The sequence below is a fragment of the Lepus europaeus genome, chromosome 10 (assembly GCF_033115175.1).
Source record: "Lepus europaeus isolate LE1 chromosome 10, mLepTim1.pri, whole genome shotgun sequence".
Taxonomy (NCBI): domain Eukaryota; kingdom Metazoa; phylum Chordata; class Mammalia; order Lagomorpha; family Leporidae; genus Lepus; species Lepus europaeus.
Genome location: NC_084836.1, coordinates 40077753 through 40100580, shown reverse-complemented (window position 1 = coordinate 40100580; position 22828 = coordinate 40077753). Strand labels below are relative to the sequence as shown.

The 22828-nt window shown below is 36.5% G+C and overlaps 1 protein-coding gene across 1 annotated transcript in view; it reads left to right on the top strand.

The window, feature by feature from the left end:
- Window positions 1–22828, top strand: part of PTPRQ (protein tyrosine phosphatase receptor type Q) — a 217095-nt gene that overhangs the window by 165116 nt on the left and 29151 nt on the right. Inside the window, exons 34-37 of the mRNA XM_062202056.1 lie at window positions 6778–6877; window positions 9854–9982; window positions 21185–21211; window positions 21861–21942. Coding sequence (XP_062058040.1) covers window positions 6778–6877; window positions 9854–9982; window positions 21185–21211; window positions 21861–21942 — 338 coding nt within the window. The remainder of the gene's footprint in view (window positions 1–6777; window positions 6878–9853; window positions 9983–21184; window positions 21212–21860; window positions 21943–22828) is intronic.

The window sequence follows — 22828 nt, the reverse complement described above, 5'->3', positions numbered from 1 at the left end:
TTTTTGTTAACAAGATTCACAAGAAACCCTCTTAAATTCTTTTTTTAAATTCTGCTCAGGCACATCAGTTTATAGAAACCATTTATAGGCAACGTTTTGATGAAAAGTCTTCATTATAGAGGATTCCTGTGATTGGAAAACCAGACTCCCCTTGCTGTACCTTACAGAGCTCTCATTAAAGCTAACCCAGATGCAGCCTTACACCCCATGGCAAAGACGCGCTGTGATTGTTTTCTTATATCCTAAAGCTTCTCATTGAATTACTAGGCTAATGACAAGAAGCTCTAATAGCTCACTTAGACTCAGAAATGGGGAAGTGTTGTGTATCTTGTGTAGCTAAAGGATCACTTCCCCCCGGGCACCTCAGGACCAGAGGAAAATTTGTTTTGTTAACAAGACAGCAATTTTGTGCTGAACCTCACAAATTCTACACTCAGATAACTTTAGTATATATTTAATTTGTGTTACTCTGGATTAGTTACTTGACCGATGAAATCTGAAATCTTGATTCTAGAATGAAAATACCTCATAAGCTAACTGGAAGAGCAAAGCAGATGAATGAACGGATATATAAATATGAAATATTTATAATGAAGACACTTGACATTGCTTGTATATGTACCAAACCTTTTAAGTGGTTTTACACATAAACTCAGGTATTATTCACTCTAACTCTGTAAGGTGACCTCCTGTTTATAAGAGAGTACTTCAAAAATTTCATGGAAAATGAGTATGATGAAAAACCTATATCTGGATTTCAAGAAATTTTTGCACCAATATAAACTTGTTTTTTAAATCCATTTTCCACAGATGTTTGAAGTCCTCTCATAGAGAGCCCTAGTTTATAGGTGAGAAGTCTGAAGCACTGGGTCTTTAAGCAACTTGCCCAAGGTGTTTAATCACAGCAAAGGTGACACCAGTCAGAGCCAGAGCCAGAGCCAGACTCGACTCCAGCTAATGCTGTGCTTGTAACCCCTGAACCACACTACCTGAAAACCTACTACGTGTCCAAGCAGCTTCCAGTGTTATTACTATTGTTGATGTTTCGGCTCCTAAAGACTTTCTATCTTTTCTGTACTGTTATATCTTCTCAACATTTTAAATTACTTCTACCTGCTCTTTTGTCTCCCATTCTTTATCTTGGTTTTTGAGGTTGACATTCATGGATGAGCATGCTTTGTCTTCATACACAAAGATAAAATTATCCTTTTTTAAAACACAGCAAGTGTGACTTTGTCCCACACCTTGGGAAAACACTGATTATTATCTTTTAAAATGTTTCCAATCTGAATGGATGAAAATGATGTCCCGCTGGGACGATTTAAATATTTCTTTTTTTAAATTTTAATGAATATTGATAAGCAATTGTGTATACTTATAGGATAGGAAATGATGCTTTGGGATGCACATACATACATATGTATACATAATGTGAATATATGTATACATATATATATATATATACATAATGTGAAACGATCAAAACAAGCTAATATGTTCATCACATCAGCATTTACCATTTATTCAGCCTTGCTGTATTTCTTGAGTTAGACTCTTGAGTCACTGTTCTGTAAATTCTTTGTGTGATATTTGAATATCCCAGTTGACTAGCACTAAGCTGATAGAAAAACTCCCTGCTTGTTAACCTTGTAAGAACTTCTCAAAATGATAACAATAATAATAAGAAAAAGGTCGTCCACTTTATCTATGCCTATATTAGGAGCCAGTCATTGTGATACAAGCTTTATATTGCATTTAGTTCAAGTTTCTTCTTATTGATGTTTCAAAGGCTTAAAATGTTGGATCCATATTTTGTATCTAAATAATGATCACTCTCATCAGACAAATTTCGTGATTTGCTATATTACCATCACATAATTTATTATGTAAACAATATAATTTGATCTGTCATAGGTTTTAAGTTTATTCAGGGAATGATTGTGCCTATTAAAAAAAGAATCATGTGTATATTTTTAAGAAAAAGAATTCATTTTCTTTTGAAAAGATTTGGAGAAGTGACCTCATTCTGTACTGGTAATGCTCCCAGTGTCCCTACATAGCAGTGAATCAGAGTGTACTCAACAAACAGGGTACATTTTGTCCTATCCTTTTGTAATACTTGTGCCCAAAGGATTACATATTGTTTATTAATATATTACATGTCATTTCCTCACTTGGTCACCACTTTGAAATGGTAATCTAATCTGAAAATTTTGTGTGTGGTTTATGAAATCATTTTTTCCTGCTGATTCTAAGGCACCGTGATTTCAATATTTACCTGACAAATATGATATTTTATTCATTTTTATGTTTCCTTCCCTTAGCATATCCAATTAATCAACGTGTAAAAATGCATAAACACAAACCATTCATATTTTAATGTAGACCAAAGATATATCTAAAACACTCGTGTAACATACATGGTGTTTAGCTTCTTTTCAATTTAGCTGGAGTTTCCGGAGGACAGTGAATGTCTGAGAACTGTTTAAAATTCAGCATTTATCCAAAACTGCTACACAAAATAAACACAGGAACCCTTTCATATTAGTAAAATATGTTAAGCTTCAATATGGAGCAAAAAGATCTTGCATATTTCAAATATGGGTAACCTATTTTGTCACTTACCTGCCACTCTTTTTACAGCAAAATTAAAATTTCTAAATCATACAATTTAGTTATGATTGCAATTAGTAGTTTTGCTTAAAATAAATGATTAACAGCTTTTAAATTTTTACTTGATTCAGTAACTGATTTTCAATCTGAAAATTTTAATGTTTCAAATTAATATATTCATTCATTAGTAAATTTAGCAAATATTTATTGAAAATTTATTATGTGCCCAGTACTATCCTCAGAACTTGGAATAGTTTTATATTTATTTATTCATATTTACTTGAAAGGCAGAGTGACAGGGAGGAAGAGAGAGATAGCTTCTGTTTGCTGGTTCACTGCCAAGATGCTCACAACAGTCAGGGCTGAGCCAAGCTGAAGCCAGGAGCCTGGAACTCCTGCTGCATTTCCCACATTGGTGGCAAGGACCTATGTACTTGAGCCATCACCTGGTGCCTCTCAAAGTGTGCATTAGCAGGAAACTGGATCAGAAGCAGAGTAGTGGGGACTTGAAGCACTACACACATCCCAAGCAGCATCTTAACCCACAGCACTGCTCTGCTACAACACTTGCCCCTTGGAATAGTCTTGAATAAAACAAAGACCCCTGATTTCAGAGGGGAATTACATTCAGGAGGGAAGGACAGACAATAAACAGAATAACAGATTAAGTGTAATGTATGTTAAAGGGTGATAAAAGCTATGGGAGTGCAGGAGGTGTGGAAAGCAGAGACAGTGCATGGAGCTGTATGTCCATTTTAAATAGGGTGAAATATCAGACCTATGGAGTTCGGGCTACCATGAAAAACTACTATATATAGACTGGGTGTCTCAAAGAACAGAGGTTTATTTCTCACGGCTCGGAGCTGGGAGTCTAAGATCACAGTGTTGGCCCTTTGATAATCTGGTTGGGTTTTCTTCCTTGTCTACGGATGGCCCCCTTCTTGCTATGTGCTCTGAGATCTTTCATCAGTGCATGAGTGGAGATGAAGAGTGGGATGGGGGGGGGGAGGGAAGAAGGAAGAGAGAGGAAACAAGCTGTCATGTCTCTTCAAGAACACCAATTCTATCAGATCAGAGCCTCACTCTTACAGACTCATTGAATCTTCATTACTTCCTTCATCCAAATGCAGCTACGCTGACTTTGGGGGATTAGGGCTTCAACTTGTAATCTTGACAGTGGAGGTAGGGGGCAAATATACTTGGTTTCTAACAGGTGGTCCTTGAGAAATGAAATGAGATAAGTTGGCTACTCAGGCACATGTAGAAGGAATATACCTTTCCAGGTAGAGGAAAAAGGCCTGTGGCAAGAGTGACCTCACGTCATTCATCAGTAGTGCTCTGGCTCCAAAGGTGAGAACAAGGTAGGGATAGAAGGGAATTCGGAGAGATAATGGGGTACCAGAGGGCTAAAGAGGGAGCAGATCTCAAAGGCCATTGGAAGAGCTTTGGATTTTCTGTTTAAGAAAAGGGAAGGCCGGTGCCGCAGCTCACTAGGCTAATCCTTCGCCTGCAGCGCTGGTACTCCGGGTTCTAGTCCTGGTTGGGGCGCTGGTTCTGTCCCGGTTGCTCCTCTTCCAGTCCAGCTCTCTGCTGTGGCCCGGGAGGGCAGTGGAGGATGGGCCAAGTCCTTGGGCCCTGCACCCGCATGGGAGACCAGGAGAAGCACCTGGCTCCTGGCTTCGGATCGGCGCAGCGCACTAGCCGTAGCGGCCATTTGGCGAGTGAACCAATGGAAAAAGGAAGACCTTTCTCTCTGTCTCTCTCTCTCACTGTCTAACTCTGCCTGTCAAAAAAAAAAAAAAAGGGGGGGGGAGGAGGGGGGAGAAAGAATGTGAAGCAAAGCAGGTAATGCGTTAAAGGAACTGCCCTTGGTGCTATATTGACATTAACCACAAACCCAGTAGTTGTCAACCTCCAAGTGTTTGTCACTGGTGGTGTGTGATGGTGGAAAGGAAAAGAAAGGACACATTACAATCAGGTATAAATATAAAACAGTCTTAACTAACTCTGTTCTTCTCTTAGCTTGATGGCAGATAGTGTAGAAGAGGGCAGGAATACAAATTGTATTTACATAGTTAAAAGCCTTATAGACAATTATGATTAATTTCCTGTAAGTACTTCTACCTTCCCCATCTAATAAAATGTATCTGAACAAAAACATATCCATACAATAATTCATGCAAGACAGAATTGTAACCTGGATCAAGAGCAAGGTGCTACAGCAAAGGTGGTGAGAAGCAGGTGGGGCATACCCAAAAGAATCAAGAGCAGTATCATGAAACCACACATACCTACTAATTAGATTTGATGATTATTAGCATTTTTCATATTTTAAAATATACGTATACACATTCATTAACTTATTCTGAAATATTTTAAAATAACTCACAGGAAGCATTCCATCCCAAAATACTCATTTCTTTAGTAGGTACAACTTTTATTATATTTCCACACTTAAACAAAATGACAATTAACGCTTAATATTGTTTAGTAGAATATACATTTTCATTTTCAAATCATCATAATTTTTCCTCATAGTTAGTTTGAATCAGGATCAAATTACGAGTTCCCATCTCATCCTTGAATGTTATGACCCATCAGTCTCCACTGGCAGAGAGTTCTCTCGTTCTTTCCTCCCCTGTGCTGCAGGCTCACTGAAGCAGCCGGGTGAGTTGTTCTATTGTAGGTACTCTGAATCTTCCCGGTTGTTTTCTCTGACTGTCATTTTTTCCTTCTGCCTCATTCCTTATTTATTAGAAGTAAGAACAGTTCTAAAGGTTTGAACATTCAAAGTCAGTGGTTTTTGTCGGGGAGCATTTGCAGATTCTGCTGCCTAAATCAGAATACTGTTCATCATGAGGTGGAAAACACGTTGTTGGTACACTGGATGCCAGAACTGATCAGTAGGCAGTGACAGCATGATTCTCCCTGGGAAAGCTGTTTTTCCTCCTCTTATATCTAGAAAATAATCCATGGAGTGATATCTTGGCATCCTGTTCATATCCAATTCTGTGTGCTCTCTGTGGCAGCACATACACTAAAATATCCGATTCAGTTAGCAACCTCCTTCCTAATGTGTTTAGAATGCATTTGTGACTGTTACATGAATCAACTTTTCATTAGGAAGGTAAAAGTGTTCATTTATAATTTCATCATTATTTCTACATTTCTTAAACAGAATTCTTTCCTAATTAAGAACATAATCTCCTTAACTAAGGTAGTTTTTAAAAAAAAATTTAATAAAATAGAGTTCATGTGAGAAAGTCAGAAAATTAAATATTTTAAATATTTAAAATAGGGAAATGGTCCAGTTATCACCTATGTTTATAAATCAACATTTTTGTGATTTTTGATTTCTCTTTTTATTGAATAATATTAGATCTTGTGATTTTGATATATGCTATCTATTTCAATGAACTTTAGTTTTTATTTAGTGCTTAAATTGCTCCCTCTTAAGCCAGCAGGAGCCTCTTCAAGATGATCTTTTGTTCTTTTCAAGCCATTAGCTTTGGTGAGCTTGCTGGCTTTCTGGCATTATTATACATCTTGAATTCAGTTTTTACCTTTTTTCCACATTAGAATTGCCATTTCTCGAAGGTTTCCTGGTTTCTTTTAGTGGAAACTGTAGATACTTTGACGACACAGCCACCAGGATTCCCTCATGAGTTCTGTAAGTGGCAGAGAGTCAAGTAGGACTCCCAGGCATTTGGTCTGAGTATCTACAGCAATGGAGTTTCCATAAACTGACAGATCAAAGGATGCACCTGAAAAAATGGACTTATGGGAGGTCAGCTTTGAATATACTGACTTTGAAATTTTCATTACACTTCTAAATAAAGATGTCTAGCAGGCAACAGACATAGAAGTCTGGAGTTTGATAAAATAGTCATATAGCTATGAAATTAAAGTCAGGAGGCTGATTTTAATCACAAAAGGGAGTGATATTTGACAGAGGAAACACAAAGGGGAGTGACTTTTGACAGTGGAAAGAAAAGGACCCATGACTGAACCCCAAAGTGAAATGACCCAGAAGAAGCAGAGGAACAAACAAGTTAGTACACACTAACTTTCTTGAGCAATATACCAAGAAAATATTTTTATGGTTTAGACTCAATATATTATTCCATAAAAATATTTAATGATAATTGTCTCCCTTTTTCCTAGGTGATGGGCTCTCAGAAAGAACTGTAGAGGTCATTCTTTCAGTCACTTTGTGTATCCTTTCAATAATTCTTCTTGGAACAGCTATTTTTGCATTTGCAAGGTAAGATACCTTTTGTACTCACATTCCCGGTGTGCCCTAAGCATATTAGGTCAATCACAGTACAAGCAGGAGACAGAAGCAACAATCATTACTTAAATGAGAATTTCATTTTTTTTAAATTGACAGATAAAACTTTATGTATTTATTGCACACAATATGATGTTTTGAGAGGTATGTATTCATTGCAGATTGACTAAATCTAACCATAAGAAAAAAGGAAATCCTGCTGTGTGAATGGTAAATATTTAATATAAATCATTATTAACTAACAGAAATGGGTAACTATTTTTTAACTTTTACCTAATAAATGTAAATTTCCAAAGTACAGCTTTTAGATTACAGTGACTTTTTCCCCCCATAACCTCCCTCCCACCTGCAACAATCCCCTCTCCGGCTCCCTCTCCCATTCCATTCACATCAAGACTCATTTTCAATTATCTTTATATACAGAAGATCAATTTAGTATGTACTAAGTAAAGATGTCAACAGTTTGCACCCACACAGAAACACAAAGTGTAAAGTACTGTTTCAGTACTAGTTATAGCATTAATTCACATAGCACAACACATTAAGGACAGAGATCCTACGTGGGGAGTAAGTGCACAGTCACTCCTGTTGTTGATTTAACAATTGACACTCTTGTTTATGGCGTCAGTAATCAAGAAATGGGTAACTATTCAATGGGGTAAAAGAACTTTAAGAGGTCAAGACGCAGCAAGGATGACAAAGGAAAGTGTGACTCTTGAACGAGGCTCAGTAGGAAGGAGAGGACAACAAGTGACCACCTACCAGTGGTCAAAAAAAATCCATGATGGGGAAGGGACCGTAGGTGTTCTTGACAAGCTACCCACCATTATTGGAGGGTGGGCAGGGTGGAGTTGGTCATCAAATCATCTGTCTCCCTACTGCAGGAAAATGTGGCAAGGCTGTAGTTATTTGAAGTCATTCACAGATGGGATGAGGAGAGCTCGCACCTAAGAGCAGGGGGTGCTCATCCAGGTGGGCTACTGGGCTGCCACAATGAATAATAATAATACAAGGCCAGAGACCCCAAAAGACACTGCTCCCCTGCCCCTGCTGCCTTGCAGGGTCACTCTACTGCCCTCTAATGACAAAGTTTACCATTCCGCCAGCTGATGAAGGAGAGAGGTTACAGAGTTCAGCTCCGCTATGACAAAGCAAGGCCTCCAAGGATGGATTTGGAACAGAGAGACAATGCAGTCCTAACAAAGAAGTGTAAACTGCCAGGCCTTCTACTTTCTTTTAAATAAGTTCTAACTTTGATAGGTCTAATTTAAAATATTAAAATTGGGTCTTTTCTTTTGTCTTAAAGGGATAACTTTTATAGTAAATATAACAGTTTTAAAACATCCAGCTTTCTTCTTTAATACAGCCCTTCCTCATTCTGACTTTATCAGTTTGTCTGCATGAGTCTTTCAATATCAGCCTCTTAATGTTGTTTATAGGACTTTGATGGACATCTTACTGAGGGCCTCGAAATCTAGTTTTATAAGGTAGATTGCAAAGCAACTTTACATTTGTAAAAATAGCCATTCTACTAATTTCCTAAATGGTTCAATAGGTTCTATTCTTATTTGAACTGAAGAAATGTCATACATTCTGAATGCCATGCATCATCTGTTTCATCTTTGAGTCTCTTAGATCATCATTTTAATGGATAATCTGAAAGATTCTTGAATAAGATATTTTCTTATACGACATACTATTTGCAGATTCAGCCAGAAGATGATGACAAAAAGTCATTGTTCTAAGCACTTTGAAAAACAGTTTGTGTCAGCCATATTCATACTATGTCCCTGCTCAAAAATTTACTCTGACCTCTCTTTAAAAAAAAAAAAAAAAGATGAAACTTCTTGCACAGTCACGAAATGGTTCCCCCTTCTTCCCTACAACTCTCCTACATATGCATCTCTTCAGCCTGACCTGAACATCCCTTTGACTTTTATCCAACCCTACTTCATTTAGTCGATCTTAAATGGGCTGCTTCCTCCTCCTCATCCTGGATCACCAAATCAAATTCCAATTATTTACTACCTCTAAATACGAATATTTATGATCACTCATATAAAACTTTAAAATTTTCATTAATCAGGTGCTGTCTCACCAGTTGTAATTGAAATATTTTTTGTCTTTCAGTGCTTTTTTTTATTTTACATTCACATCCTACCCCTCAACTAAATTGCAGTGTTGTTGAAGTTAGGAAAAGTATTTCACACTTTCTGTATCTTCTCTAATACCCAACACATGAAAATAATAAATATTTGAAATGTGAAAAATATATAGAATATCTAAATGTTACCTTTTACTATCCCATAGTATGTTAATGAGAAATAAACACACATAGGAATTAAAGTAAGAAGACTTGGATTTCATTCTCATGTTCTTATGAATTTAATTTTTGAAAGAGTTTTCTGATTATAAATAAAGGTAACATTATATAATTCATAAGATTCTCTTAAGGTCAATGAGACCATTCAAAAGTAACTTTCTTGCATATAAAATATTATATATATATATATATATATATATATATATATATATATAAAATAGTGGAGTATTATCACTGGTATTGATAGCACTGAGCTGTTTCCACTTTGGCTTATCTCCTTCTCATGACAAATTAGTGAGATAGCTAGAGGGAGGAGAAGCAAATTTATAGAAGCATTTTCATTGCCTCTGTGTTTCACATGTGCCAGTGACTCAAGCCTTGATCAGCTAATACTCTTTGTATCTGAAACTTCAACCAAACACTTCGTTACCAACAATTATAATAGAAGTCTTTATCAGATTAAAACAGAAAAAATAATGTGGGCTAGCCCTAGATTTTCATCATATTCAGAGAAGTGATTACAGAAAAAAAAAAATTTGACTAAACGTTTTTACCGAAAAAGAAAGCTACACCTATTTTTGTTTGCCTCCTATGATACTCTATTCTTGAACTTCATGTCCTTGTAGAATTCGACAGAAGCAGAAAGAAGGTGGTACCTACTCTCCTCAGGAGGCAGAAATTATTGACACTAAATTCAAGCTGGACCAGCTCATCACAGTGGCGGACCTGGAACTGAAGGATGAGAGATTAACGCGGTGAGCACCCTCCTCTGGGCCAACAGAGGTCCAGAGGGCCCGGAGCCATGACCCTAATCTGACCTATGCTTGTTGGAAGTGTTTGTGGGGCTCCAATTTACACAGGTCACAGGGATCTTCTTTCAAAGCATGACCTCCGTCTTCTACACAGTTCTCACTGATGTTCGGAGAATCACTTAATCTTCCTAATATTTTGAGTCCTATATGAAACTTGGACTATAATGTTCAACAAGGTTTTTTCTTAAGACAGATATTTTTATCCACCAAACCTTTAACGTTATGTTCATTTTTTTTACATTAGTTTTTTTGAAAGTAGCCACATTTTTAATCACAAGTCTAATTTGAAACTATTTGATATTGTTTATATCACTATTATAAAAGCCATTATCAAAGTTCTTTTAGCATGAAATTAGATAAAATTCTAAATTACATATGACATTTTCATTTTAATACTGTTTAGCATTTAAAAATGAAATACAAACTCAAGTTATCTTCAGAAGGAAAAGTAGTGATTGGTATGTGCAGGAAACAGTCAAGTGTTTAATTTTAAGGAAAAATTATTGAAATAGTTTTAAAAAGTATTATATATTTTTCAAATGTTTGTATGTTTTAAAAACTTAGGATAATTCATCAAATTCTTAATAACAGCCTATTGTCAGATTGTCTTAACAAGCTTATGTTCTTATAATATCCAGTATGTGATACTTATAATCACAAAAGTATCAGAAAGTAATTGCATAACCTAAGATCTTTTAAATTGATATTTATTTTGAAAATATGGCATCTGAAGTCTTGGACTTCAAAAAGAATGAATCATTCATAATTGTCACTTCTCAAAGTTGATCTTTCTCTCAAAATAGATTGACTTTGCAAGTGTATTTTCAACATATCTATAGCTATTTTATATGTACAATAGAGGGAAGTGTCAACCGATAAACAGGGTCCTTCAAATACTACTAAATGGAAATTATTCAGTGTGATCACTAAAGTGCAAAGGAAACTTGGTTTGATGAATATGTAAACTTAGTCTTTTAAGATGTTGTTCTTTGTTTATACAGACTGTTCCCATACACAAATGGGTAATGCTCAAAAAAAACCCAGTGTATAATAAGGTGGTTGTCTTCACCCAGGACATGATTTTCTATATAAGAAATATTATACCTTTATAAATATCAATAGATTTCCATGTATATTAAGCCCATTTATGTTATAATAACAAAACACTTGAGGCCACGTACTTTATAAAGAGAAGAGGTTTATTTAGCTCACAGAGGCTAAAAGTTCAAGATAATGTGGCCCCACCCATTTGGCCTCTGGTAAAGGGTCCCTTGGCTATATCACATCCTGGTAAGGATGTGTGGCAAAGTGAGTGTCTACGTGGTGAAAAAGGAGCCAGACTGAGTAGATGTGGAGCCAATCTTACTCTTTTAGAAGAACCTTCTCATGAGAACTATCCAGGGTTCCGTGGGAACTACATGAATTCCTTCCAAGAGCAGCATCCCCAGCTACCTAATGACCTCCCAGTAGGTCCCACCTCTTAAAGGTCTCACCACATCTTGGCCGGCGCCGTGGCTCAATAGGCTAATCCTCCGCCTTGCGGCGCCGGCACACCGGGTTCTAGTCCCGGTCTGGGCGCCGGATTCTGTCCTGGTTGCCCCTCTTCCAGGCCAGCTCTCTGCTGTGGCCCGGGAGTGCAGTGGAGGATGGCCCAGGTGCTTGGGCCCTGCACCCCATGGGAAACCAGGAGAAGCACCTGGCTCCTGCCTTTGGATCAGCGCGGTGCGCCGGCCGTGGCGGCCACTGGAGGGTGAACCAATGGCAAAAGGAAGACCTTTCTCTCTGTCTCTCTTTCTCATTGTCCACTCAGCCTGTCAAAAAAAAAAAAAAAAAAAAAAAAAAAAAGGTCTCATCACATCTTAACATCACCATACTGGAGACCAAGCTTCCAACATAGGAATCCTTACAGGACAAACCACATCCAAACTCTAGTCGCAGCATAACCCACCAAGCCATACCATATCACAGTGATCCCTAGAGTCTTAACAGTTCTCAACTATGTTTAGGTCCTTAAGGAGTCATTCTGTGTGGTAAAAGGAAGTTTGTTCTCCCTTCCCTTTATGGACCAACTGAATTTCAAGAATTTCAGCTGAACTCTCTTTCTGAATTTCTTTTTCAATTCCTTGTTCTCTTCTCCCGATGCCTGGAACCCCAATCTCTTTCTTCAACACTTGAAAGTACACTAGGGTTAAAATTTCAATCTTTTAAGATATTTATTTAATTGAATGGCAGAGCTGAGAGACAGAGAAAGAGAGGGAGATCTTCCATCTGCTGGTTCACTCCCCAAGTGGCACAACTACCAGGGCTGGGCCTGGCTGAAGCAAGCAGCCAGGAGCTTCTTCCGGGCCTCCCGCGTGGGTGACAGGGGCTCAAGCACTTGGACCATCTTCTGCTGCTTTTCCCAGGCCATTAGCAGAGAGATGGATGGGAAATGTAGCAGCTGCAACCCAGCCATCCTAGTTCATCCTAGTTGCAGGCAGTGGCTTACCCTATTCTGCCAGAAAGGTGGCCCCTTCTTTTGTTTTTTTTAAACAATCTTTATTAACATCTAAAAGTCCTTAGTAAGTAGATCTCTAGGAAACATAACAGAATAAAATGAACAAACCTAGTCCACAGGGGAGAATAATTTCAGCAAGGGGGTTCCATGTTAGGTAGGCTGTGGTGAGGTTAGTTCCCTTAAGCTCTGTGTGTTTTCACAGCTTATGGCTTCCTCCACTTCTGAGCTGAGGACAGCCATTATCCAGAGCTATAAGGTTTTGTTTTTGTTCATAATGTCTCTCATGGCATAGATGCTTCAGATAATGTGAAATGTGGGCAAGGACTGTATGGATTGTTTATTATTGGGTATTTGTAATTCCCAAATTTAGGGTCCATATATATAATGTGGGACACCTGGATTGAGTTCTCAGGTCCCAGATTTGGCCAGTAGATGTGAGCCCTCCCTCTCTCTCTGTCTCCCTGCCTGTCAGATAGATAGATAAATAAAAATAAAATATAATTCAGGGTCTTCTTTATTTGACCTTGACTCCTCATTAAGCTTCTATGTTTATTTATATAATCATATTATTTGTAAAAAGATATAGAAGTGAAATATTTCCAATAATTTTTGCTTTTACACATAGAAAATCAGTATACATTATCCCAATAAAAGATAAGTGAAAATAATATTTGCTATGTTTTATATTTTCTCATTTGTTATGATCTGTCATTCATGACTGTAAAACACATTTATCTGTAATTCCATTGACAGCTTTGCTGATTTATTATAGAAATTCTTTAACAAATATTTACTCTTCACTATGGAGATCTATGATTTTTTCATATTAATAAAATTACTGATACTTGAGACAGGAAGACCAGAAACAACATAAAAACTAACATCTTAAGAGTTGGCTGCATGTGCGGATACATAGAGCTGTCCTTCAGTGCAGCTCAAAAGTTCTTCACCTGATTTTCAGGTGCTTGAGACTCTAAATGCATTCAAGTTCAGAAACTGATGGTAGAATCTGGGAACAGAGTATCAGGAATCTAAGTTACCTCCCTCAACTGTTCGGTAACTTAGGCCATATCTTTTTGTTATGGACAGGAAAGAACTTAATTTCCATTAAATCTACCCAGCTAATATATGCCTTTTCCACTTGGGTCAGGCATGTCCTTTTACTTCCAACCTATTAAAGTTTTCAATTAAATTAAAACTGTAATTTTTCCCTATGTTCTATGTCTTCAGATGTCCAAAAAAGAAGAGAAAAATAAGTTATTAAAATACTAATTTTAGGGGGTTATGTAGTTGCCAAACTTTGAGGTTTTGTATTTGAGAAATTATTTAAATGTTTTAAGCTCTCTGCTTGTTTATTTACATTTTAAAATCCATCCTGGAATTTTTATATGAGTAACTTCTCATGATTTAACTAAATTCCATGTTATTTCACAAAGAATTTGAAGATACAATGTTTTACTTTATACTTCTTCCTAAAGGAAAACAGAAATCAAATAAAATGTTGTTACTCCCTAATTCCATGAGAACTCAGGTATGATAAAATAATATTTAAAATTCTTAATTGGAAAGTAATCATACTGTACACAAGATTATGCAGTCTATTAGTTTAGACAATATAAGCTACAGTTCTCAGAAATAGTATTTAATATGTTGGACTCATTCATTCCATACTCACCACCAAATTAGGAAACACTCCTAGAATTTTATTATTTAATAAACTAACAAAAAACATTTTGTGATGGCTCCTGCAAAACACAACCACTTATCTGGCTGAGGAAGATTTCTAGGAGGACGTAATTGACAAAATCAGCAGACACAGGCAGGTAGGGCACAGACTTGTATCTCTGAAGTTCCTGAGTCTCACTGGATTAGCTTTGACCAGTTCAAGTGTAACACAGATTACCCTCCCAAAAGAGAATGACACTTAAAATTACATAATACAACAGACTTTTCCCAAGGCAAAGATTTATCGTGCTTTAAAATGTTTGTTTTTTTTTTATTAACCTCTTTTCACACTTCTGCTATAGACATTTCTTATGGGGATCAAATAAGAGAAAAAATAGAGAAATAACATTATTTAATATTACTGAGTCTTAGTGGACAGAAATTCAGTTTCTTTTAAATCTCAACTATTTTCCCAGAGTTCTGTTTGTCGTGTCATAGTAATTATCCTGCCTATGAGTGAACATAAAAGCACATTTGTTTTAATTATCAAGGCCCAATCCAGTAATCATGGATAAAGTGAAACTCTCAGCAAAATTAATCAAACAACTGAACAATTTGTAAAAGTTACTATTTTTGTAGAATCTTTCTTCAATGATTTTCTTTTTTCAGTAAATTTAGAAATGTGCAAGTTGAATTCTTGTTAAATGTTATAGCATTATGTCCTTAGGAAACTTACCATTTTAATAGTGCTATGAATATGCTTTGTAAACTGTAAATCAGAATAAATTTGATATTGTTATTGTTACTTACATTTGTAAAATTAAGAAGTATTACAATTGACTTTCAATACAGAGTTTGCTGCATAATAACGTTACTGTTTATGAGCAACTAATATATGTGTTAAACTCTGTTGTTGTCCTAGGTAGTCGTATCATTTTGCAGATTTTAAAAAATGTTTCAAGAGTTTAAATGACTTTCCAGTGTCATATAGCTAGTAAGTAAGAAAGTCACAATGCATATGTGTATCTTTAATTCTGAAGTCTACTAGAGGAGACCAGTGAATGGCTTTTTAACAAAGACCCAGGGTATTCTCCAGCATCATTTTCTACAGAGTGAGTCTAAGAAAATACATGGCCTTTTTATTAATGTATTCTCTCAAAAAATGGAACAACACACTAACATTTTAGCATGAGAGAAGCTTAAAGAAATGGGGAAACTGTTAGCAGTGCAAGTCTTATTTTGCCTTCTATAGGAGTATATAACCTTTGATGATATATGAAATCCTATGTAAAATACGTTGTGTTTTAATTATTGCTCTTGAACACATTCTGACCTTTAATTCTACTCATGTCTTAAACTGTCTTTGCAATCAATGGTAAAAATATGTGAATACAGGAAATGTCCTGCAAGTAGAATGAAATTTTATATATTTAATGCTCATGTTCAAAAAAATAATGTAGTGCGTGCACTAAATAAATAATGGATCTTTACTTCCAGATACTCTTCATTTTTCTTTAGACGCAAGGAGATATTTGTCATCCAGTAAGTTACTGTGGTAATGCAGAGCTGTGTTGTGACCATTTGAATCTTGTCAGGTGGTGTGTTCTATATTTTAAAGTACAGAATATCAAGCATCTTGCTGCTTAACACATCATTTTTTTTCAAAGTAAAAAAAAATGCATTCTACTCACATGTCCTACTGCATGCTATTGATATTGTAAAGTTAATCTTATCAAAAATGCACATTAACTAATGATGTGCATGTCCTGAGAATTTGCTGTGTTGTGTTGCTTTGAGAGTAAGTTTTCACCTAGATTTCTTTCTAGGCTTCGTGTTCTGTTATTGCCATGGCACAAAGACTGAGTTGTCCACTTTATAGGTGGAATCTGAATTCACACTTGACACAAGCTCGTTTCTGTGCTGTAAAGACACACAGTGACATGTCCTGTTCTCAGTTCTCCAACCCCCTCCTGCACACAAAGAGTAGTATGTTTTGTGGAACCTTTAACTTCTCATGCTTCCAGGCACTCCTCTGATGCGCAGAAATGTCATTTGTATCCTGGTACAAAATTTTTGACATGTTGTTAAGGCAGCATAGCAATATCCCAGCATTAGCAGGGAACCCTGCAAATAATTGAGTGCCCAGAGATGATAAATTTCTTCACACAAAGGAGATGAATGGAGGAAGACAGTGAAGTTTGTTTCATTTTAAACTTAAAAAAAAAAAGAAAAGACAAAGAGGAGTCAGTCTCCATGAGCCATATAGGCTGGATGGGCCAATACTCCTAACATTCACTTGTACCCCAAACATATTTAGGATTTTGAAACCATAAGTAACCCTGTTTCACTTCAGATTAACTCATTTCCAAATTCCCATTAACAGAATTAAAATATTTTTTTGAAAATATATTCTCCTCAGTGGAACTTCTTGATGATATTTAAATATTTGTGAAAATAAGGTGCTATGATTGAACTAAAGGTTGAATTGATGACACTGCACATAAAAGAACTATTTGCAACCCCAGTACTCACAGTTGACCTCCTGTATCCCAAATAGAAAAGTCGTCTAGTTGAGCAACTCTGCTGAATGTCTGTCCTTGTCATCCTAGAATAGAATCCACTAGCTTTTTTTTTTTTTTTGCTTTATTACCTCAATACCCTCAATACCTTAGAAAAATGCTTCCATTTTTACAGAACCCTCACCATTTCATATCAAGTGTCCATTTTTAGAATCAGTGAATATTGTCCTGATCAAAGTCCTCATTTTGATGGAGCTAAACTGTTGAATCGGAACCTGCAGAGAATGCCGCTGTATGGGTGACCTTGGTGGAAGTAGACCTGGTCTTCTTCCAAGTGTGGTCTTCTGAGGTTGCTTCTAGACTCCTGCAGAAGAACTGTACTGCTCACCTGCCACATCGCTATTACAGAGCCTGTAAAGCTTCTGTGTGGGAGAGGTTCCGCCTCCTGCTCTCACCAAGAACCCTCCTCTGCCTGTCCCATGGCTGTCAGCTGTCTCTGTTTCCCATCTACTGCTTCCTGCACTATTGCCCTCGAGGTAGCTAAGTTACACTCATGGTTTTAATTTAGAATACATGGATGACCAAATAAAACATCTTTCAATAATTTGTTTCCATATGTGCTAACATAAAAAGGCTTCATAATAAGGAAAATTGAACATCTGTCACCTAGCTTGTTGACCTCAGCTTGTTGACATCAGTGGGACTGTTGCATTCCCATCTCTATCTAAAAGGCCACTTCATGTCATCTGAATTAAACAACTATCATCCTATCAAGTGCTGGGCACTGTCTACACACTAGAGAAACTGTGATGGAAATGAAATACATTGCCTCCAAAGACCTGCTCTTCAGATTGCCACGGCTCCTTTCAAACCTGTTTGTCCGTACAGATATGAGAAGACATGTTGAAAAGGTGCTAGGTGTCACTTCCCCACTGGCTGTTTTTTAGTTTTATTAGAAATGTGTTATTTCCCTTACAGTGATGTTTTAGACTCCACTATACAGTGCTAACTGTTGGTGGGGATAATATTTTTAAATCAGCTTGAGAACCACAGAAACACTACTGATGATTTGGTAAAATAGTGAAGAAGGATCTAAGAGGGCAGTATTTCATAGCCTAGCAGGAAAAAACAAAAAACAAACAAACAAACAAAAAACCAGAAACAACAAACTTTAGGGGTTCTCAAAAGAATTTCAGTAGACACTGTAAATTTATCAGAAATTAGAAACTTAATGAAACATATAAACTAAAACTTCACACTCATTCAGTATTATACAAAACCAAGAAGTACTATGTTTTACCTGAAAGATTATTCATAAGTTTGCTATTTGAATTGTGAGATCATGTTACTGGCAATAAATACACATTTTTATAGCAGGGCAAGTATTTGAAGTTCTTTTATTTTTAACCCAACTTCACTGGTTAAGTAGAAAGTTTCTCCATTTGTCCCATGCTGCTGGCCATGCTGATTTAAACTATTCATCTATAGGTTATCATCAGGGGCTCTCTATTAGGACGATATTTTAATTCCCTATAGATTTCAACTAATTGACCTTGAGGGAAAGCTGAGTCTCTGTGACAATATGGTCTTCAATCACCACTGCCAACATAAATAAATGGTTTCTCTCTGGATCCACCAGGAGTAATCTGAGTGGAATTTAAGTTTTTGATAGACTTTAAAGAAATGAACCCAGACGTGAAATAATACCCGTTTCAACAAAAAGGAGTAGGATTAAGAAAGCTAAGATTCATGTAATAAAAAGTGTTTAGCCCTTTATATTGGAAAATGGCCAGTTATCTTACTGAAATCTGGGTGATTCTCAAATTGATTTATTCACTAATGAACTGAATATATTTTGACAGAAATGTTAACTATTGTAAATAAACAGTACTTTAGCTGTCTAAAAATCACATTACATTTGACATTTTTTAAAAATATTTGAAAACGTTGATAGAATTTTTCTATATGATTTTGAATGTTTCCTTCTTGATTTGAAAATTGATTTCCTTCGAATCACTTGATATTTCCTTTGGATATTTTCTTCGATCACTTGATTTGAAGTACTTGAGTCTCTGCCACCTAAGTGGAAGACCCATAGATGGAGTTCCTCGCTCCTGGCTTTGCTCAGTGCTGTCTGTTGTGGGCATTTGGGAAATGAACAAGTAGATATTACTGTCTCTGTCATCTCTCTTGCTCCCTTCTATCACTCTGCCTTTCAAATACATATCTTAAAACCTTAAAAGGAAGAGAAAGGTAGGTGTTGTGGCACGGTGCGGTAAGCTGTCACTTGGGATGCCCACATCCGATTGCAGAGTGCTTGGTGGTGAATCCTGCCTCTACTTCTGATTCGGTTTCCTGTTAATACATACTCTGGGAGGCAGCATGTGATGACCCAAGTACATGGGTCCCTGCCACCCGCAGGGAGACCCACAGGGAGTTCCTGGCCCCTGGCTTCGGCCTGGTCCTACCCAGGCCATTTCTACCTTTTGGGGAGTGAACCAGTATATGAAGATCCATTGCCTTCTTTCTTCTCTCTGCTCCCCATAATCCCCCACTTCTCTCTTCCCCCTCTCTCCCTCCCTCTCTGTTGCTCTGCCTTTCAAGTAAATTTTTAAAAGTAGGAGAAAGGATGTGCTTTAGCTATTTCTTGATCATTTATACTTTAATGTGATTATTCGTACTTAATATGTCTTAGAGATTTCACAAATATATACCAATTCTTTGAACCACTTATAATTACTTCTCAAAAACTAGCATTTGTTTTAGGTACCAGCTGTCCCAGTAATTTTCCCACTACAACTTCCAATAATCCTGAACCTTCTAGGAAAAAGAATCTCTCCATTGTAGGATGGCAGTCTGTCCTTAAATAGGTGGGCCATAAGCCTGTCACTAAATAGGATATGGTATGTTAAATTTTACAAGTTACAGATGGAATAATGTTCCCTGTTACTATAAAAGTGGTCTATACACAGGTCAAGAATTTCCATCTTCACACAGTCACAGGGAAATGGATCTTGCTAATTGAAGCATTTTGGTCATTGATAATTTAAATCACTTCATCAGGATTTGCCCAATGGAACCCTTTTCAATTTTTGAAAAGCATAACAACATAGGGACATGAGGCTACCAGCTGTCTAAGGAGGACTAGACTGTGTTTAGCCTGTGGTTACTTTTTCATTGTTGCTGGTTCTTGCTGGGGACGGAGGATTGATTTTTGCCTTAGTTCCCACTGCATCCATTACTATGTTGGACATATTTATAGCCCCTCAATTTTCAGACATTGTTTTTTCCATTCCCTAAATTAAGACTCTTCTGATTCAACAGCCCTTCAAACATCTCTATGTCCATTTAGTCAGAGTTGAGCATTTTCTGTTGCTCCGTTAGAACTGCTGCAGGGTCTTTGGGAAGCTCTTAATCTTATCCACCGGGACTGTGTTCAGCATTGCCACCTCGTCACTTCCATGCCATCTTTCATATTGGGATACTTTCCCAGGTCCTACCGTAAGAGCCTGGAAGGTAGCTCCTCCTGCCTGGGGACATTCCTGCAGATGCCACCATGCTGCTGCTGCAAACCCAGAGTTTTCATCAATCCCTGTACTGTAGTGAGATATACTACCTGTTGTCTCACGTTTTCTTCACTGAACATATCTATTTGTGACCACTTTCATAATATTCATTATGCCACATTTTAATCCAATTGTTTTCTTTTTATCCTTCAAAAAATCTTATACTCTTTCCTAAAAGAATAGAGTTAAATCATTCCTAATACTATTTAAAATCTAGAATTTTGAAAAACCTCATATTTTCACATCATTGTGTTATATTCCATGACTTTGTTGGGTTTTGCAGTGCCAATTCGTTGTGCATGACAAACCTGTGTTGTTAATGATGTGCCCATCTCTACCTTTGTGTGTGTTGCATACTCTATTTACCTGGTGCAAATTATCTCAGGTTTTTTCAGAATGAAAAAAAGTTGGCCCGTGATCTATCAAAAAAGATAAATTTAAAGTTTATGGCTGTGTAATCATTCAAACTCACTCATCAAACAAGACTTAGACAACATGATGTCGTTTTTCATAGATTCATTCTCCTTGTTTTGAAACTTTTTGTGAATACAGAAAATGTTATAAATATCCACATTAGCTCTTTAAGACTACTAAATACTATGCATTATATTTTTTAAATTATCTGATTTTAACGTAGTATCCCAAATGCCTAACAAAATAATAACAAATATTTGGGGGTGTAGCTGGGGAGAGGAGTGAATTATTACTTGGTCTTATTTGAGTCCAAGTAATATAATTTCAAAAAATGCAATAGAATTTTAAATAATGATCATATATTAGTTAAAAGTATTTATATTGTATATTGCTAATTTATAATTCTGCAATTTTAATCTAGAAATCTTTCAGGAAGAGCTTTCCCCTTCAAATCTCAATGAATTTAACACAATCTCTGTTGCAGGTTACTTAGTTATAGAAAATCCATCAAGTAAGTTTGTGAAATATTTCTTCTCTTAGAATATCAGCTTTAGATTCTCCAACTCACTGAATCTTAATGTGTGGTTCCCTTTTTGTATGTTTGTTAGAAAAACCCCCAAGCTGGATATAAATCATAAAAGCATGACTAATTGCATGGTAACTGGAGAAATGCTTTCTCTCTCTCTGGGGTGAAGCCTGCATGTCTGTATTTTAGCTTGGGAAGTAATACGGGGATATTTAAACTCCTTGGGGTTTAAAAACCATGTCATTATGAGAATGAGGTCACTGCAATATTTTATATCTTCTAAAACCTTGTAATGTATAAAATGTTTTCTGTACGACAAAGAAGTATTATGTGCTTTAGGAATCAATGATAACTTTATGCCCTTCCATTTACTTGAAAAACTTTCTTCACTAAAATGTTAAATCCTTCATTTTAAAAAATCACTGGAAAACTGAAGGAATTTTGTATTTGTGAATGCAAAGGAAGTGAACTTTAAAAGTTAATTTTGTCATTATGACAGAGTGACTTTACAGGGCAGTGTTGTGGTGGTTCTTGAAATGTGTTCTTTGACTTGCTAACCATGCAGCCTGTGCCCATGCTAAAGCAAAGAATGCAATCTAACATGACTCCATTTTATACCTTTCTTTACCCGGAGGCCAATAAACAAGAAATCCTTCCTGCAACATGTTGAAGAGCTTTGCACAAACAACAACCTAAAGTTTCAAGAAGAATTTTCGGTATGCTACCAGCAGTTGTCACAACATTGCCAGACCTCCAGTCGCTTCATGTGTCACATTTCATGTCCATTTTAAGCATGCCAGGCCGCCAAGGACTCTGGCCTTGATAATCAATACCCAATTACCAGGTTGATTGTTTGGATAGTAATGTTACACTGGGCAGCCTCTGGTGCAAGCTGATCGGAATTACTCACCTACTGTGTCAGGGGAAGGTGCTCTTCTTCAGACCCCTGCTTGGGAAGCCTGGCCTCACTGATCCAGTTATAGGTGCAATCTAGATTCACGTATGCTTACAGTTTGTTTACCTGTGAAGTTTAGGTTCTACGGTACATGTAGTTTTATATTTAAGTAATTATTGTAGATTTAGACACTAAATGATTACCTCCTTAGTTGACATGAGTAATATAGATAAATGTGAGGACAGAAATTGATGTTTCCAGAAACTATAAAAATAATGCTATTTCTAAGACCATCTGAAAATTTTTAAAAAGCAGGTGAATAATGTAGATGTTTTCCAAGGCCAATTTTTAAATTACTATGGAATAAAGTTTGTGACACATTATGGAGATATTAAGCCTAGGACTTTGTCACTTTAAAATTTTTAGAAGATGGGAATAATTTTGATAATTTTGTTTTAACATTTTGTACATCAACTGAAATTATTTTTTTAAAACTTTTATTTAATGAATATAAATTTCCAAAGTACAGCTTATGGATTACAATGGCTTCCCCCCCACCATAACTTCCCTCCCACCCGCAACCCTCCCCTTTCCCACTCCCTCTCCCCTTCCATTCACATCAAGATTCATTTTCAATTCTCTTTATATACAGAAGATCAGTTCAGTATATATTAATTATTTTAAAACATAAGGTAGATATTGAGTTC